The sequence below is a fragment of the Macaca mulatta genome, chromosome 6 (genome assembly GCF_049350105.2).
Source record: "Macaca mulatta isolate MMU2019108-1 chromosome 6, T2T-MMU8v2.0, whole genome shotgun sequence".
Classification (NCBI taxonomy): Eukaryota; Metazoa; Chordata; class Mammalia; order Primates; family Cercopithecidae; genus Macaca; species Macaca mulatta.
In genome coordinates, this window is record NC_133411.1 from 102,742,168 (window position 1) to 102,762,484 (window position 20,317).

Genomic DNA, 20,317 nt, shown 5'->3' on the forward strand with positions numbered 1-20,317 from the left:
ACCCAATGAATTGGTTGGGGTTTTAACCCAGAAAATATTTTGTTAGGAAGAATCAAAAAGAAAGATGTACACATCTAGCACTAGATTGGGAATGGAAAAGTGATGAGTTTTAATACTAACTCTTTCATTTATTGGTCTCTCCGGGCCAATCTAAGAATCTTCTGGTCCTTTTTGGTTTTAATACTTTTTGATATGCTCCAATATTGGAAATCATATCTAACACTTTATATCAAACAATATATGAAACTTCCAAGGACAGAGTGATTCTGCAAGTCTTTTAGGAGAACATTCTCTAAGCATTATGGGCATTGCTCTGGAAACACCCTTGTTCTACACAAATTCAAATGGTAGAAGAGCAGGTGAAAGTTTGTGTTACCAACCATACTTCAAACCAAAGCAAATGACAGACTCTAGTGTTCTTTTCATGAAGCAGTTCAATGCCATGAATGGCCTTATGAAGTTCAAACTTCCACGGAAGAATTGCACACAGCAAACTCAGTGGGAGAAAGCCAGCATTGTAGGTGACTGGAGACTTTGTGAGCATATTGAAAGAAGGATGCTAGAAGGTTAGTAATAAATGAATTAGTATTAGTGAGCATCCAGGTGAGGTGAGATTACACAAGCAAACTCATAATTATTATTGTACAGATCCTGCCTAACAGAAGATGCGGGTAGTTTGTTTTTTCCTAATGCATTTACACTTTGTACACATTCACTTAGTGTAGTAGTGGGCAAAATCAAATGCCTATTGGATACTGCCCAGCAAGGAATCAAGTGCCTGTTCTAGGTAGCATGGAGCAGGATGCCATGGAGACCCAGAGCTCATCTAATCAGGCAGCTGCTACTCAGCTCCGGCTAACTGTTGCCATGAGCAAAGATGGGTCCGAGAATCAGGTTTTATGTGAAACATCATATTTTCAATAACCACTCACATTTTAAAAACATTCTGCATACCAAACAAAATCTACCTGAGGGACATTTAAGGTCCATAGCCTGCCAGTTTCTGTCTTCTGATTTGAAGCTTAGGAGCAATTTGATGAGAATTTGGACACTATCAGTGATAGGATTGGAGAAGATCTTTTAGTATCAAGGAATAAACATTCAGTTTCAATGACCTAGGACACCCTGTTCTAATGAACACAGTTGGAAAAAAATAAAAACAAAAACAAAACTTCTCATGGTTTCTCCCTATCGTAAGTATTTTTCTGTTATTACATTAGGTCTCCACGTGATGAGTGTTTTCCTGTTATTGTTGAAAAAATTGTGACTAGGAATTTGCCAAGTCCCAAGTGTAAGATTTTTTCTAGGAAAGTGGTATAAATCATTTCTCCCAACATTTATTTTGTGGCTGAGAAAGGAGACAGGTATAGAAAACTTTCAGAAGAAGGAGAAAGAGGAAAGACCAGGCATGCAGCACAAGTCATAGCCGCCTCTGGGTCCACAGACGCCTCTGGCACCACGGACATGGTGCACCAGGCAAAGAAGAATGTTCCAAAATTGCTGAGACCAGAGCATTCAGATTTCAAGGTCTGTTTCTAGATCTAAATAATCCAGCTTTTGCCCAACATGACCAGATTTTGACTACAGGAATGAGTGACAGTTTGGAATAGAAAGATCTAGGGAATGAGTCTTACAGTGAACTCCTTCATTAGACTTACCAAATACTGTCTTGGCATCAAAATTTGAAGAACCACATGGACAAGACAGGGAACAAGCAACAGAAACAGTTTCTGTCTCCTTCTCCTTCTTTGCAGATTATTTTCAAATTAATTGACATCCCAGGTTTTGCCTTTTCTTTTGAGAATTGAAATGGGCTCTAATGCAGTGTTCTAATGTAGTGTAAGGGCTTTTTGACAACTGTGACTCCAGAAAGAACAAAACACTTCACTTGTGCAGACAGGAAAGATGTGTTTTGAAATACCTGTGATCAATTCTGGAAGTTGAACTTCCTGCTTGAGCTCATCCCCTTCACATGTACAGTTTAGGGAGAAAAAGAAAAGGTACCACAAAGGATATTATAAGCATAAGAATTCATGACAAAACAACCACTTCAGACACAGGCAAAATTTCAGGGTAAGGAAGAAGCATGAATATTTCCGAATTGGGACCACACACTTGTTTTAATTTTCCTCATTCAGAATGTCCACCAGAGCTTGAAGCAGCCGGTCATCTCTGTGCTTGTAAGGTTTAGTGTTATAAAAAACATCAACATAGTCATTATAGAGACTGTCTTCAGAGTCTTTAAGCTGGGAAGGTTTGTTCAGCTTTTCCAGGGCTTCATAGAAGTTTTCATAAGGGATGTTGAGCTTTGCACTTGGGGACTTCTTTGGTGATTGCTTTGGCGGCGAGTTTTTACTGAAAGCACTTTGTAGGAGTCGCAGCATGGCCTCGGAAGGGGCTCCCTCCTCCAACTCATCCCTCTGGCCCCCTATGCTGCTGCTGCTAGGGCTTTTGGACACCAGGGTGTTCTCTTGTGTGGGCTGCTCCTAAAACACAGAATGCCATCCACAAAGGGAAGAAGGTTCATTATTTATGGCCAGGCAAGCTAGGTGCAACCCTAGCACAGGACCACCGCCTGCTGCTTGAGAGACAATAAGGGAGGGGAGAGAGTTCAAGACTGGGAGCCAGATGGACTTGGGCTTCAACCCTCCTTTGCCTACCCTCTGGAGTACCTTTAGCAACCTTTTAAATCTCCCTCCACTTCACCTGTCAGGTGGAATAAGAGTACCTCAATTTGTGGTGGTTTTGAAGACTGGATGAGAGAGTATAGGTTAAGTACTCAGTACATATTGGTTTTCTTCACTTGTCAGCCTGATGTCATGGAATCCATTTTGGGAAGCAGAGGATATCAAAATACCTAACAAGTCATATAGGAGGCACCCACCAGTTGCGGTACCATGGGAGTGCCTTCCTGGAGGCACCTGCTTTCAAAACTACCCTTTTAGTCACTGAGTTGTAAGAAGTGGTCAGGGGAGAGACTGAGGTGCTTGGTTGGGGAGCAGGAAGCCTGAGAGCCCAGAGAAGCAACCCTTGGTCAACTGCTGTGGAAGGGTTTCAATATTATAACAACAGAACAGAAGGGTCCTGTTAATGTTCCTTAAGGAATCTCAGAGGGAGAAACACTCTCAAGGTTAACTTGCTTCGAGACTGTGAAGAAAAGTACTCAGGACGCAGGTCCTGAAGGGAAGCTGCTTTGAAGAATATAGATGGGACTAGAATTCAAGCTGAGGCCTTCACAGTTCATGTATAAGTTTCTTGAATATGTACTTTGTCTCTGTATCTTCCAAAACACCCAGCTCAGAGCTGGACCTATTCAGAGCAGGGCGTTCTGAAAATTCTGAAAACCTACCTGTTACACCTGAGGCACTGTGCTAGATGCTGGGATACAGAGACAAAGAAAATGTGGGGTTTTCCCGCCATCTGAAAGAAGGAAGCCAGGAGCCACAGCAGGCTGAGACCCAGGAATGTGAACGACTTACTTTAGCTATCCTCTGCAATTTTTTGAGAAAAAGTGTGATCTATCGCTCCCCTTGGTGTTGCCAAGAAGTGTCAGTTAATGAATTAATAAAAAGAAGCCTACATGATTTGGCCATTTGAGCCTTGTTTTTCTTTCTGCAAAATGGATACATGAATGTTCATCCTTCCTAGGTTATAGGGATTATAAGGTAATGAGACAATGTGGAAAATGCTTAAAAACAAAGTGCAATACAGATGTTAGATATAGTGATTGTGCATAAAGACAACTTTTTTTTTCCATTTGATATCTGTCATAAGCGGGGAAAATTCATGTTAGGAAATTTAATAATTTTGAATTCATTAACTGTGATTTCTAAGTTCTGGATAAAATACCAAATGAAAAAAATACAGTTTTATCCTATGGAAAAAAAAAGTTTACCACTGTCACTTCTTTTCCTCCCCATCCATGTTTGACTTATTCCTGCTTGGAAGTTGGGTACAGCTTCACTGACTACATTGTCTACACCAGTTTAAAAGAGAACATGCCAAGAACAGAGTCAGACAGACCTCCCCTGGATCCACCATCTTCTCCACCCCTCTTCTGTCATTCTGAACGGTGTTGTAGGACGTGTACACACGAGGCTGCTTCATATGCTCTGGCTGAGAAGAGGTCCCATGCAAAATCAGCTTCCAGTTCACAATTCTTCCTTCATTTTGAATTCTTCCAGACTAACAAATAAGCATACCTATATTTAGTATGTGTTTTGGATAATATAAAATGAACTCATTCAAAATAGCTAAAAAGGATTTCATTGTAAAAATCTAATTTTAAGATTCTGTGCATTTCATGTGAAAGAAATCATTGGATTCACTCTTGCTATAAAAACTGACAATTTGTAGGTTCAACAATTTAAAAACTGATTGCTTCATAATCAAACATTTAATTTAAAAATCAGAACTCTCTGTGTAAATCTTCTTTTCCATGTTGGATGTTTTCTTGAAAAGCTGACTGTACCTTCTATAAATATAATTATATTTCCCAATTATCAACTTATAGAAACATTCCACTGGGGAAAAATTCAGCCTCTATGGAGTATTATAAACAACCTCCAGCATTAATAAGCCCTTAAAAATTGTGTGGCACATATGCACCGTGGAATTCTATGCAGCTATAAAAAAGAGTGAGTTCATGTCCTTTGCAGGGACATGGATAAAGCTGGAAACCATCATTCTCAGCAAAACAACACAGGAACAGAAAACCAAACACTGCATGTTTTCACTCATAAGTGGGAGTTGAACAATGAGAACACATGGGCACAGGGAAGGGAACATCACACAACGAGGCCTGTCAGGGGGTAGGGGGCAAAGGGAGGGATAGCATTAGGAGAAATATCTAATGTAGATGACTGGTTAATGGGTGCAGCAAACCACCATGGCACACATATACCTATGTAACAAACCTGCACATTCTACACATGTATCCCAGAACTTAAAGTGTGTGTGTGTTTGTGTGTGTGTATGAGGTCTATAAAGTTCAATGACAAAATATACAATAAATAAAAGAGGTATATAAATTCAGTTACAAAAAAATGTATATTTGTGGGAATAGTCATAATTTCCAGAGGTTCAACAATTATAAATAATGTGTTAAAATCTAAAATATCTTTAAAAATCTAGAAGTATAAGGTCAGATTTTGCAGACTTGACATGAAATAAATCCCACATTGGTAAATAGATTTTCTTGGTTTTCTGATGGTGAAATTGAGTTGAAGAATAGAGGCCAAGTTCAAGAACAGGCCCATATACTAAGAATATTTTTTTTTGCTCTATGAGAGCAGGACATTTTACAACTTCCATTTCTAAATCAAAATTTTAGCAGTCTTTAGGAGAAAGCTATCCTCAGAGAAAAAATGTAACAAACGACTATAGAATTTGTATTCATTTAATTGACATTTCCAGGAACTTTAAATAATTTCTTTTCAAAAAGTTATCTAGGCTGGGTGTGGTGACTCACTCCTGTAATCCCAGCACTTTGGGAGGCCAAGGCAGGTAAATCACCTGAGGTGAGGAGCTTGAGACTAGCCTGGCCAACATGGTGAAACCCCATCTCTAGTAAAAATATAAAAATTAGCCAAGTATGGTGGTGGGTGCCTATAATTCTAGCTAGTCAGGAGGCTGAGGCAGGAGAATCGCTTGAACCCAGCAGGCGGAGGTTGCAGTGAGCTGAGATTGTACCACAGCACTCCAGCCTGGGCGACAGAGCAAGACTCCGTCTCAAAAAAAAAAAAAAAAAAAAAAAAAAAAAAAAAAAAAAGTTATTTAAGCATATAATTCTACACTGCTGATATTTATTACACCTTTGTCTCAGAATAACTCAGAGCCAAAACATTATTCATTTATATGCTCCCCTACAGAGAATATTGGAGAAATGATGCAAAAATAAATAATTAAGCTATATTTGGCTTTTTTCTAACTTTTGCTCTGTCCTTTCATTTTTGTGACTGTGTGTTAAAATTACAGAAGGATGTCAAAGAATGTTAGTAAACAGAATGAAAAAGAAATGAGAAATGCTTTTCGGTTTGTTTCATGACTAAAACTGTTTTAAAAAGTCACATTAAATAAGATATCTCTCCAAACATTAAGCTACGTCTAAATAGCTACTGCAGAATAATTGTAAGCGTGCCTTTAAGATGTGACCCTGGCAGAATGTCACACCAAAGTTGGTCTGAACATTTAAGCATCTTTGTGAATATGGTTGGTTTTGTTGGCTGAATAGGTCAGATGGCTGGCTGCATGCAGACATGGGAACCCCTGGCTTTGTCCCACAGTCTGTCACATTGTTTATATAAGTGTTTTTTCCCCTCTTATAGTATGGCTGGTGCCTAATCTTCCTTTTTGAATATTATCTACACAACCAAGCAGTCAGGGCTTGAAACATCTACTTTTCCCTTACTTCTACTAAGAAGGGGTATAATTCTTCAGGGGCCTAATTAATGATGAAATCACCCTTAAAAGTGCTTCAAAGTGTTTAAAAGTAAGCTTATGTTTTTTCATCCTCTCATTCACACTTACCATATCTGTAATTCGCAAAGTCCAAGTACCTACAGGGTTCTCTCCCCATGTGTGAACAGACATGAAATCCCAATTCTTAAAGCCATTAGGAGATGTATCCCGTTCTCTTTCAGCCAACAGCACAGTGCTAGTTCCTATGAAACAAATACAAGTTTAATGAATGTCCTAATAGTTCTGACTGTAGGATACACTCTAGCATCTGATAACTGAAAATAAAAGCTGAAAAAGATGAGTTCTCCTACTTTTCTTTCAGTATAAGACCAGGATAGAGACACTCACAAGGAAAAAATATGATGTTTTTATTTATAGTACTTTGCACATTGCCTGGCATATATAATAATGAATAGTATTATTTGCCTCAATAAATATTGTGGAAAAATAATGAATGAATGAATACATTGACTAAGGTTTATTTAAATAAGGAAAACTCAGCAAACTACATTTACACGTTGAATTAAAGAAGAGAGTAAAAGGTCTAAAAATATTTTAATGAAACTATCATTTCTGAAGTGTGAGAGGAAATCTTGAAAATTTAGTAGGTGCCTGACTCCATAATGATTTAGACATAAAAATTATTATTTAATTAATTATATCATCATTAATAATCATAATTATTTAATTAATATATTAATTAATTCCTTAAAGACATATTAATTTAACAATCTCTTATATTAAAACACAAGATTACTTGTAAATTTTCAAGTCCAAGCCCTCTCTAGATCAATTAATAATAGTTTTATGTGGAAGGGTTAAATAACTGTAGGTCTATCAATTTAAAAATTATACCACCAATATTTCAGGTTAATTCCAATACATCTAGAAAGCATAACTTCAAAATTAACAAAGCCTATTCCAAACCTCTAGCAGTTAACATTCAGGAGGAAGATTGTAGAGATAGCTCATCTTTCCTCACATATCACCCACAGAAACCAAATTTAGTCAGTTGAGTCCTACTAAAACATAAAGGAGTATTGGGACTGCTCCTCCTGGTTAGATTATGGCTTATGGTTCATGAGCCCTTTCCCATCCACTATCTTATCTGAATTAGTGCCCTTGCAGGAAGAAGCAAGCGTTCGTATAGCATATAAAATGGCCTTATTCATTGTACTATGGTAAATTTGTTAATCTTCTGAATCTCCTCTAATGGATCTGAATTCCCAGTTTTCAATGGACTCCTTGTATGTTTCGGATACATCTGTGAGTTTGAGTTTGATTAATTATCAGAGTAACTTTCACTAATTTGTTATCTAAGAGAAAAGTCATAGGTCAGTAAAATGGAAAAGTAAACACAGTTTGAAGATGCATGACTTCAGAAAACTATAATAATTGGCATTATCTGAATGGGCCTCATTCTCTGCTTATCAAAGGATCAGTGGGAATGGGCAGGGCAGAGGGAGATCTAACACCAAGAAAAAGGAAAAAATAAGCATGTTTTTTAAGACTTGAAAATATCTATTAGGAGACTTTGTTCTAAGAACAAACAAAAGCAATAAGTTATTTGAATTATTCAACTTACACTTAAAAATTTAAATGGCTTAGAACATTTTTCTTTTAATTTACCAGCAGCAGAAGTAAGTGTGACATGAAGGTCTCCTCTTCGGGAATATTCAATTGTTGCTTCAAATTGCACATGCTCCAGGGACTTGATGGCATTTTCTTGTCCTTCACAAGCTTTTGTTGGAATTTCAATGATAACTTCTCCATTAGCTTTCAGGGCTCTAAATACATTAAAGAATGAGCATTGAATAAAGTATATCCAAACTTCCTTGCATTTTATGCATATCTGTACACGTCAATCTTGACTAGATCAACTAAGCTTTTTGTCATTCCCTGTGATGTGTAGAACCCAATTCAGAATTAGGTATATGTGAATTTTAATGCAAAGAAAATGGTAAGGGACACTAATACTTAAATACCATGCTATTTGCTGTGGAGTCAAATTCAGGCAGATTTATTGCAGACCCGTCAAAGAGACCCTCTTAAGAAAAAAATTTTATCTAGAAAGCTTTCTGAAGTATGCCCCAAGTCTCCCATCTTTGGATATTTTGTGTGAGCGGGTCTTCAGTATTATTTTGATTGCCTTGATAGAAATTACAAAACACTCATAGCAGAAATTTCTTCTGTGACAAGATGTGGTGTGCCAGAGGGAGTCTATGTAAGTGTATGATAAAGAATCCTTCATGGAAGAAACCCCATGAATCACACAGTACTGTGGCATGAAGCAAGGTGATTTTGCAAGCAGATTTTGGGTAAAACTGGTTGACAAGTACTGCATTTCATCAACCCTAAGATGCATTTTAAAAAATAGTTAAACATTGAATTTAGAATGAATCTTAAAGTTGATGGTTGGTTGATCACAGTTTAATTGACAATGAAACAATGATGCATCTTAGACTGGGTGCTGTGTGGTAGTGGACTACAAGAGGAATATGCAAATGTGTTAACATGGTTTCTAGAGCTTTGGTCTCTCAGTGAATCCCCATGGAGACCCACAGAGAACACTAGAAAACTCCACCTCCATCTACTTCAGAAGGGTAGGTACAAAAAAAAAAACAGGCAGAATGGCAAACACAGTAATGAAATTGTGCCACGAGCAAACATGTGTTTAAAATTCCAGGAGACATTTACCTGGGCTCAAAGTCATTGTCCTTTACAACACACTCTTTCTTCTCAGGCACACTCCTCCAAGTCCTGGGATCAGCTAAATCCACCAGAGCTTTGGCATTTAGCAAGCCAAATCCAAATCGACTATTCACCATCAAGCCTGCTCCATTCTTTTTCCATCCAGGGTTATTGGCCAGCGGGTCATACTCAGAGGTCCAGACAACCAGGTGCTGCATATCTCGCCAGGTGAGATTTGGGCTGGAGGGGAAGTGACCCAAAGTGTCTTTCAGAGAAAAATGAAGTTTCCTTGCAAAAGCAAGTGCTAACAATAAGCATCTCCATTCAGGGATTATGAAGTGCATTTTGCTATTGTAGTTATATTATTCTAGGGTCTATTACTGTTCATATATCTTTTCAATCAGAATACAAAATACATGCTGAAAACTTCTCCCTGTAACATGTAAGTTATGACTTCTCTCCATAGCATATAAGCTTTTACTATGAGTAAAATTCGGTCCTCAGCAATATAGAAGTATAAAACTTTGTCTTTAATTTCTAATTACTTCCATTTAACTGAGCAAACATTTTATAATGGTAACACTTTCTTTATGCCCTCCAGCCTCATTCTGTCCATTAAAAGCCTTAGCACTTTCAACATTATGAACCCACAGATGAGGCCTTGACTTCCTTCTTAGGAAGAGTGAGATGTTAAAGACAGAGACTGGCTACCTGCTGTAAACATGTATTGCCTTTTTCTTATCAAAAGTGTCAAGAGACTCTCAGCTATTTGCGCTCACTCTCGCAAGGCACTGTGCTAATACTGTGGGGATATTCAAGGATGTGGTTCTTGTCTTTAAGAAGTTTACAATCCAGTAAAAATAATTAAGTCTTTTTATAATTCTATCTGGTGAGTGCTATATCCATGGCTTAATGCCTTGCGGGAGTATACAGTAGAAAGAATTTCCATGGAATAGAAAGATCTAGGAAAACTATATGGGGGAGAAATATTTGAGGTGGACTTTGACAGCGGGTAGTGTGTTGAGAAGTAGAGATAGAGAAGAAGGCCACTAGAGCAAAGGCACCAAAATGGGACAGTACAGGTGTGGCCAGATGACAGCCTGGTTTGCTGGGGCAGGGGAGAGGCAGTGAGGAGTACTGAGCCAGAGCGATGAGAACCTTGCATGCCAGAAAGGGAGCTTATACTTTATCCTTTGGGCAATGGGAATCAGGGAGAATTTTTGAGCAAGGAAATAGTAAAATCATAAGTCTTAGTAAGATTAATTTAGAACACTCTAAAGATAAATCAGAGATATAAGGGATTGTTGGATCTATTATACTATAAGGAGGCCTTCCTTGATCAACGTATTTAAAATTTCCACTCTCCTACATGCTCCCAAGCTCTCTTATTCTGCTATATGTGCATGTTCTCCTTCCATTGCAGTTATAGGCTTCTAACATGTGGGAGACTCATTTGTATTGTGTTTTATTAATGTCTGTCTCCCTGGTTCTAATTTAACCATGAGAAGTGGTGAGATCTTTATCTATCTTGTTCTCTGATGTGTAACACCCAGAAGAATGCTGGGCACAGGGTACATGCTAAGAAGATATGGTTGGTTCAGAGACCGAACATGCCTAAGTGCTAACTAGCCCCAAATATAATTTTAAAACATATTGCTCCCAGTCATCAGTCAGATTCTGAAACTTTTCCTTGACTTTGAGACCTGTATTGTTCCCTGAAGCCAATCAAGCATTATGTAATAAGTAGATGCCCCAGTTTTTACTCCTCAAGTTTCCTGTCTCAGCACTTGGTTGGAGAACAATCATCAGGGAAGTCTGGCTCACTTTGCTGCCTTCTCCCCAAAGCCCATCATGTACTGGCTCAGTAATCCCCTGTGACAAGAAAGAGGCAGTGGACATTCCTAAACACCGAAGAGTCTGGCTGCTAGTTAAAAATTGTGTGTGATTTTTCAGGCCTGACCATAGGTGATTTCAAAGGTTTTACCTGGCACGACACACGGAGAAGCTGCCCTCCCCACGTAGACACAGTGCACAGCTGGTGGCTCACAGCCTCTGAGAGGAGTTCCCATGAAGGCCGCAGGCCCCCTGGCCCCTCATGTTCTTTCCATATTGATATTCCTAGCTGGTGAGAGTCTTTCTAGGTCCCTCGGTCAGGCCTCCTCATGGAGAGAGGAGGGGAAACATCCAGACACTTTCTTCACTCGGACTCAGTGCCTGGTGCTTCTCCACTCTCGTACTCTCTTGGTCCCTCTCTGGCTCACATCTCAGAGTCCATAAAATTGCCAGAGCCTTTTGTTCAGGACTCCCTCAACAGTGAGATGACCCTCATGTCCGTGCTGAGCCACTCAACCAGTATGCCAGGAACAGGGCGAGTCAGTGTTTTCTCCGGTTTCAGACTCTTGCTTATATCATAGCAGTAAGTGACTAAAGGCTCAATGCTTTCATTTTTGGCTTGTTGCATTAATAGGCTACTCCATACCTGACAGCTCAGCTCACCTGAGCTGAGCTCTCGACAAACATACCACTTTACCCCAGAGAGTGACTGACAGAGGCCTTGGAAGGACACCAGTTTTAAGGATCCTCAGTGAGTCCCAGAATGCTTGCCTTATAATCATCTGGTACACTTGTAAATAGAATAGGGCATTTTATTGAAATGCTTGCTTCCTTCCAGTCTTTTAAAAGGAGTTTTAGGTAAAACCTCTTATCAAGGCAGTCAATGGACAGCACACCAGTTTTCCATTTGGATCATCAGTGTGTGCAGGTGCGTGTGTGGAGGCAGGAAGGAGGAAGCATATTGAGGAGGCTTAAGACAAGGTGCTAATGATCATGATTATCACATATAGAACACACGTCCTAGATTTCTGTAGCTTAGCATTTATTTTATATGTAGTTGCAGGTTTTATTGTTTTAAAATTTTCCTTTATCTAGTCTTTGCAAAATATTAAGGAGCTTCATTGTCATGCAATTAGAAAAACCTATTTTTCTAACGAAGTTATTCTTCATTCGTGTGCTTGTATTTCATGAATGGAAAGGAGCTGCTAACAACAGTGCAACTCATTCCTGACAGCCTTCCCTTGTTAATTTGTGCTCAATGACATCCACAATAATTAAATTTTTAAACACTGCATTGAGTTGCTAATCAAAGATATGTTTACAGAAAATAAGGGTATGGAATTAAACACCGAATTAAGCATTCCTTCTCATTAGAAGAGATGTAGATAATGTAATTTGGAGACAAAATTCCAGAGTGAAAAGTCTTCACGTAGCATTGAAAGTCCATTTCTCTTTCTCCAGGCTTTAATAAAACCAGAAGTTTGGCTCATTTGTTCATTTAATATTTCCAAAGGGGTGAAGGGATTCAATGGTTCACTTCAGAATTTTCCTCACCTATTAAAAATTATTCTGGTTCTTTTGATCTCTCCTCAAGAGGCTGAGGCTATTTTCTATCAGCTTTCTTAGGTACACTCACTACATAATAATAATAGTGCCACAAACATTTACACAAATAATTCCTTTCTTTCTTAGTATATTTATCTCCAAGATACACCTACTAACTACCCTAATGGGTTTCTACACAAACACAGGTGGATGAGGTTGTAGGAAAACATAGTGGTAAAAGTAACTCTTTATAGCATTTGTTTCTCAAAACTTGGTTAAGGTATTACTAGCATTAAAAAGTGCCTGGGAGATTTGTTAAAAAAGGAATTCCTAGGTTGCATACCAGAAACTTCTAGGCAGATACAAAGTCTGAATAGTTGCCAACGAAAGGACCTGGGAACCTGCATGTTGAATAAACTCCCCAGGCAGTGATTCTGTGTGCTGGTGCTTGAGAAACATTGCTTTGGGAAGGAAAGTATTTCTTTGTGCATATTTCAGCCAGCAACCATTCCTCCTCCTTTCCTTTTCTCCTCCCATTCCCCAGCACTCTGGCTATATAACATTGAACACAGCATATTGAGTAGTCTGCTTGTGACAGAAAACTTATGAGAAACTCATAAATGCGTGTTCATTTATCAGCCTCAATCTTCTGAACCTTCCTTTATTTGAGGGGATGATAGGCTGCCATTCAACATTGCCTCTCCCTCCAAGGGCTGTGGGAGGCTACAAGGTGTGGTTGCTGATAGCACAGGCTTTGCAATCAGAGAGATTTGAGTTTGAATTTTTTTGTGGGATCTTGGTTATATATCTCAACCTCTCTAAACCTTATTTTTTTCCATTTATAGGTGAAATTAGTAATTTCTATGTCATAAGAATGTTGTCAGGGTTATAATTAATACTGTATACAAAGAGGCCAGCTGTGTCTGGTCTATAGTAAGAACCTAATTAATATTGGATGCCATTATTTTTGATAAGTTTAGGCAAGGGCTTTTCAGTCTCCATAGTTGTTCCTATGGGATGGCACTTGATTAAATGATTTTCTCATTCTTGAGTGCCTTGGGATAAAGCTTGGTCACATGTCTAGAAATTCTGGCATTCAGCTTCGGTATAGACAATTGAATAGAGTTCAAAAAAATGTTCAATTGAGAACAGAAATATTAATAATCTCTATGTACCTTGGCAGTAAGGATATAAATGTTAAGATAGATCAGTCGTATCTATCTTACTGATGAATTGAATCAAAATGAAGGGAATTAAATTCTTATGATATGCACCTGGGAGATCATAGACTCTTAATATCTCTTAAATCATGAACACTGAGGATCTGGTGAAACCTATAAGCCATTCCCCAGAAATATGGCATATACACATTTATAAGCAATTCTGCATTTAGTTGCAAAGAGATTCATGGACCCCTTGGAACCCATCTGAGTGTTTCACAGAAATGAAACCCCTGCTTTAGAGACTGTCCATCAGAGACTGAGATTAATGAGGCTATATCATTCCTAGATCATTTTCTCCTATATAGAAAAAAGAAGGATCAAATTAGCCAGGCGTGGTAGCACATGCCTGTAAACCCAGCTACTTGGGAGGCTGAGGCATGAGAATTTCTTGAAACTGAGGGGTGGAGTTTGCAGTGAGCCAAGATCACGCCACTGCACTCCAGCCTGGGTGATGGAGTGAGACTCTGTCTCCAAAAGAAAAAGAAAGGGAAGGATTATTTTCTGTATAGGATCATTTTCTACTATACAGAAAAAGAAGACTTGAGATTTTAGAAACCAAGGATTGCACTTTTATAACTTCAGCTCTTACATTAAATTGACATTATTGACATTACATCTGTTCAGCAGATGGATATTTCTACTATATTGGTCACTATACAAGGATGGGCCAGGCATGGCTAATTATATTTACATACATCTGATAGGTGTTGGATAGAGAAAAAAGGCTCTAGACGTAAAATTTTAAGATTGCTTTCTTTTAACAGCTCCCAGGGATTATAGTCTATATTTTGAAATCTTAAATATAATAAGTCTGTTGCACAGGATCCTATAATCCACAGGACCCTATTTTCTTCCAGTCCAGACCCCTCATCACACCCCAACAATTCACGTTGGATTACCTATACAGGCTGACATTTTCAGTCTCAATTCTGAGAATCTTAGGAAGATTAGAAGTTTGTATAAAATGGTCTGGTTTGACCCCTTCATTTTATAGATGGAAAGACTGAACCCCACAAGTAAATTAACTTGCCTAAGGCCACATAGCTAGTGGTAGAGCTAGAACTCGAAGCCAGGTATTCCTTGCAATTTTCACTGCTTGGACAATTATTTCTCGAAGTTAATTTGGATCTGCTGATTCCAATCTCAACTTGTATTAATAGATTTTTGGCTTTTGTCCATCTACTTCCTATTATAAGTGAACTTAGATTCTGAACATAGCTTTCCTGGAAAGCCCAATATCTATTTCTAATTGAGCACCTGAATGTACTTCTTCCCTTACCAAGCATCTTGCCAGCCCCTCCAGGTAGGTGGACTCTTGGTAAGAGCCTTGCTAGACTTCTCTTGCTTAGCCACTGTGGCCATCTCATAGCCGAAATACCCAGGAATATACCCCATCTCCATAGGAAGCCCCAGGGATCCGAGAGATAAACGGACTCTCCTGGACAAAGACTCAACAACCTCAGGGCCTTGCCAGTCGTGGCAAAGGCCAAGATGTTCCTCCCTTCTGTTATTACGAACTGAGTCTACTGAACATGACATAAGGACACTGCTTTGTTCTCTCTCTAGAGAATATGTAATTTATTCCAGGATAATCTCCTTATTAGGAAGGATAATAGTAATTTACAAGTTTAATCACTTCTTCTAATATGCAGCCATAGCACCTGACTTGACATTTCAAGATTCACTGTCACCACGCATCAGAAAGCAGGAATGAGGACACATAAAAAGCTGTGATGTGCAGTGTGAGACAGTTCAATTTTTTCCTTTGTGTTAAGTGTCGGACTATTGGGTAATTATGAGAAAAAAAAAGTTAAATCTTTTTTTTTAACATCATACACTAAAATAAATTCCAGAGGGATTTAGAATTTAAATATGGTAAAGAAAGCATAACAAAAGATATATAAATAAATGTTTATCTAATTTGGGGTTGTGAAACTTTTTCTGAACATAAAAGCAAAGGAAGAAGCCTTGAAGAAACAGACTGACAAACATAACTACATATATATTAACAACATTTCATTAAAAATTACACAGAAACAAATTAAAAGGTAAATGTCAAACTTATAAAGCATCTAACTTTTGTGAACGAAGGCCATAAAACAAAACTAAGGCCATAAAGAAGCAACCCCAGAAGACAAAGAGCTGAAGGGTATGAAATATTGAGCTTCATTAGTAATTAAATACAAGCATATTAAAATGAGATACTGTTTTCGCCTATCAAAATAGCAAATATTTTAAAAGATAATAAAAGTAGTTTTAACAAGGGTTTTGGAAACTGGCACTTTCACACATATATTCCTGGAGGGAATATAAAATGGTACAGTCTTTCAAGGTAGCATCTTGTCAATATGTATCAAAATCATTAAAACATGCTTGCCCTTTGACCCAGAAATTCCAATTCTGAGTGTTTATCCTGAGGAAATTATCAGAGATGACAACTAATATTTACTGACAATGGTGTTTAAGCATGATTAGATGACTTTAACAAAATTTACATTTATACAATGGAACACTATGAAAACATAAAAATCCTGCCTTAAAATCTCATGTCTCCTGATGTGGTTATATCAGCTCCAGGACTAGGCTTATATATTCAAAGAAAGGAGTTTTTTAAACTTGTTCGTAATACTGCCCACTGGAAACTATTTAAACAAAATCCTGCTGGAAGAGAATAAACAAAAGGCATTGTAGCTGAGTGGGAAGAAGATTTCAGGGACAGCATAAGTTTAAAGGTCAAAGAATATTGACTTAGACAGGAGAAAGTACATTTAATATATTGTAGAATGGGTTTTAAAAACAGATTACAAGATAATGTCTATATTAAGATCCCAATTTTGTAAGATGTGTGTGTGTTAAATCTACATTGAGATGTTAATTATGGTTAGTGACCTCAAAGTGGCAGGAAAGAGCTTGTCTTTATTTGCAGTATTCCAAAATTTCTTCTGTAACCATGTATTCAGGAAAAAAAAAAGTGTTATTAAAAAGGAGAATCAGCATTTGTAAAGGTGATTAGAAGCTTTCCAGGCCTTACTTTGCTTCCAGGGCCAAAGCGAAGATGCCAGCAGCCAGAGGTGCAGAGGCAGAGGTGCCTGTGTGCGTCTCCGTGCAGTCATTGTGCAGGTCAGCGCTCGTCTGGATGACGTCAGGAAGGAGAGAAAGACAGGGAGAACATGTGAGGAGTGTGAGCCTGTCTTGGGGGTTAACTGTACCAAAGGCTGCATCTGCTATGACCAGGAAACTCAGCTGATTCGATTGCCTACTTTCTCCTCTATACCACAGGCGGATGTTTGCCATCTGCTGATATTTCAGTTCACTCTCCTCTATATGCAACTCCTCTATAATTCTGGCAGCAAGATGCCTTTTCTGGGGATGAAGTACTCCCACTATGAATATTTTCTTTTCTGAGATTCCCAAACGAAATGCTGTCTATAAAAAACAAAGTTTCAAAAATCACTGTGAATCATGCTGGCCCATTAATCATCAGGTCCATTGTGTTTGGTCTGGCATATTTAGAAATTCTGTCTCATACAAAATTCCCTTTTGCCTTCAGATTGACGTTTGGCTGCCTCTTCAGCACAAGGATATGAAGCCATCCTGGTCTTAGCCATTTGAACTACTTGCACAAAAAATGCTTAGTATGTAGTTTGCACTCACTGTTGAACTAGATTTGATACCTGTGAATTGGTGTCCACATTTGCACTTTGAGGGAAATGGTGGGTCTTTAAAATGAAAAGTGTGCTGGACTTAGTTCTGGGTTCAAATTCTCTAACTGCTACTTAATAGATTTGTCCTCGGGCAAGTCATTTGGCTCCCCATTTGTAAAATGTGATTTATATTTTCTGACTCATAGGCTGAGACTTAACCGAGATATTCTCTGTGAAAATAGTTTTACATAATTTTCTTGCAAGTAAGGAATTACCCCAGCTAACTTTAGGGTAATGAAGAGATTGCTGAGATGAACGGAAGAGACTAAAAAGACTTCCTGTCTGCCATAAGGACCACGGCGCTGCTGGTTGGGCCAAGGGATTACTAACAAGACACCCACCCAGGCTCCAGCACTGAAGTTCTAGCTCGATATTTCGATGTGTGGGAGGGAGGTGTAAAAAAATAATTTGTTCTATTATCACCTCCATTGGCTTCCTGCTTGGAGTTGCTGAATTTCTCAAGTTATGATGGCTCCGCTCCTCAGAGGGCTGCGGAAGCAAGGTTGCCCTTTTTACCTGTTGACGCAAGCAAGCCCCCAGAGATGACTATGCTGAGGAAAAGGTTTGCGTAAGAAAAAGGTTATGTTACTGAGGCTGTCTCAAATAGAATCCACCAGCTGTCTCTCCTAAGGCTGGCTTTCTTACCGAGGGAGTTTTACAAAGATAGAAAATCTTTCTTCTGCTTCAGTGCAGGGTACTCCAGATAAGGAACAGTCTACGAAATGGTGATTCTGAAATGCCTAACAGGCCGTTTCCTAAAGGGAGCTCTGGACACCCGGGGAAATGACAACAACCAGGGACTCTGAAGACAAGTGGGGCAGATGTCTGATATGCCCCTTTCAAAACCTGTAAGATATGTCTGCCATAAAAACCCCTGGGTGGAATGTCACTGTCTATTACTTGAGTAGCTGAAGAGATGCGCATGAGAAGCAGGCCCACACTTCTAAGTTGAGACCACAGCTTTACTGTCTAAACTAGGTTGCAGAAGTGATCCTGTATGAAGAAGATATTCATGCTGACAATTTTGTTGAGATGCCGTTAATAGGAATCTTGCATGCATTCCAAGGTCATTATTATAGGGTTCACCCACCCTCTAATTAGATCATGACCTGCTATTTCATTGAGATAGGATCTATACACTTTAGCTAGTTGGTGCTTTCTGTGTCAGGAGTTAAATTGGGGGCTTCACATTTTTAAATTAAAAGTGCCTCCCTTTGTTCTCAAAGCCCCTAAATGCCCCTCCATCATCATGCCCTTGAAGGGAAATCCAATAATTGCCCTTGGCCATCTGACTCATGGAAGCAAAGGCACAGGCAAGCGTGGGCTGGAGGAGCTCTCTGAGCATACAACCTCCCTGAGCTGCTTACCCAGATGCTGAGCAGTTCACCTCAGGGGACACTGAAACTGCTATTTTCCTGTGGGTCATCCATTCTTAGGAGACATAGGTGGTGTAGACTCTGTATTTTTATCATCTGCTACAGGCCCATCAGACTATATCCCTGCTGTTAAAGGATCAGCAAGTACAAAGGTGATAAGGCCCCTACAACGGTGAAATCTCCTTTAAGACTGTTTACAGGGAGGCATCAGACAAGCAGAAAAGACATTTGGAGTCTCGGCTGTGTGTAATGACAGGTTTGGTGGCTTCTCAAGGCTGGGTTTAAAAATGACAGAGGGGAAGATCATCTTGGCAGAAGTGTCATTATCCCTGGAGAGAAAACTTTCTGATGGATGCCAGCCTTTTAAGCGAGTAAGTGTGAGTCTCCCCAACTGAGACATCAAGCTTAAGCAAATCAATCGTACCAAAGGTCAGTTAGGGGAATCATTTTGCATGCATGCCACGCTCTCCTACCTAAGCAGAGAGAATTAGACAAAAGCAACATACGATTCTCTGGTCGGTGTAATCCCCGCTGCTGTAAGAGGTGGCCAGTGTGGAGGAGCACTTCTCAGCGTACCAGGGGGATAGGCCTTGCTGGGAGGCACTGCTGATGGAGATGGTGTAGATGCTGTCTGTGTAGCCATCACAGTCACAATTATCTCCCTGACGCCCCCCGTTTCCCGAAGCCCAGACGAAGATGGACCCCTTCCCCTGTCTCCCCTAGAGGAAAAGCCAGAATGCATATCATCTGTTATCATCTATTGGGGTCACTGTTATATCCCAATAAAACCCCCAACAACTACGTGTGTGAAATTCTCAGAGGCAGCCTTTTGGGATCTATTTTCAATTCCAGATCTTTTGGCTTCAATGTTGGAAATCTCACAAGGCTGTATATTATAAGCCACTGGACTCTGGCCCTGCCAGTCTCTGGGCCCTCCTGGGGTAGGGCTGAGCACACACTTTTCATTCTTATGCAGATTCATAATCTAGCGTTTTGCACTTGCTCATATTTTTCCACCCTTCTCTTGGTTTGTGTCACTGCACTTGAATCTTTGAACTTCCTCTCTTTCTTTCTGCTTCAATCTTCTGGCTGACTGATAGAATGACAAAATTAGGAATTATTCAGATCTGCCTTGCAGCTGCATTAAAAGGGACTCTTCAATTGAATGGAACTCGTCAAAGCCGCCCTTTCTATGATTTTTCAATTTGTGCTCTCCAGAGTTTCTACTTTTGTTTCATCTTGTGGAGCACAAGGCTTTAGAATCTGTGCAAGAATACAGTAAACCCAAGTGACGGAGCAACCCAACCAAGGCACGGGTATTCAACAGGCACGTGCAGAGCAGAAGGCAGCACGCTTCTATATTTGAAAAGCATTTCCAGAGCACTTGGAAGAAGTCTGGGTATTTTTTTTTACTAGTGTAAAAACCCAAAAGCAGTAGGAAAATGAGTAAGGAGAAAGAAATGTCCAGAAGTACTTTTAAAATAAA

General features: G+C 39.2%; 1 protein-coding gene across 1 annotated transcript in view; it reads right to left on the reverse strand.

Moving 5' to 3' along the window:
- Positions 1-1,747: 1,747 nt before the first annotated feature.
- PCSK1 (proprotein convertase subtilisin/kexin type 1) overlaps positions 1,748-20,317 on the reverse strand; it is a 40,315-nt gene continuing 21,745 nt past the window's right edge. The window contains exons 8-14 of the mRNA XM_015140461.3: positions 19,338-19,550; positions 16,783-16,883; positions 9,157-9,390; positions 8,089-8,246; positions 6,529-6,662; positions 4,024-4,185; positions 1,748-2,486 (exon numbers count right to left, since the gene is read on the reverse strand). Coding sequence (XP_014995947.1) covers positions 2,121-2,486; positions 4,024-4,185; positions 6,529-6,662; positions 8,089-8,246; positions 9,157-9,390; positions 16,783-16,883; positions 19,338-19,550 — 1,368 coding nt within the window. The 3' untranslated portion in view covers positions 1,748-2,120. The remainder of the gene's footprint in view (positions 2,487-4,023; positions 4,186-6,528; positions 6,663-8,088; positions 8,247-9,156; positions 9,391-16,782; positions 16,884-19,337; positions 19,551-20,317) is intronic.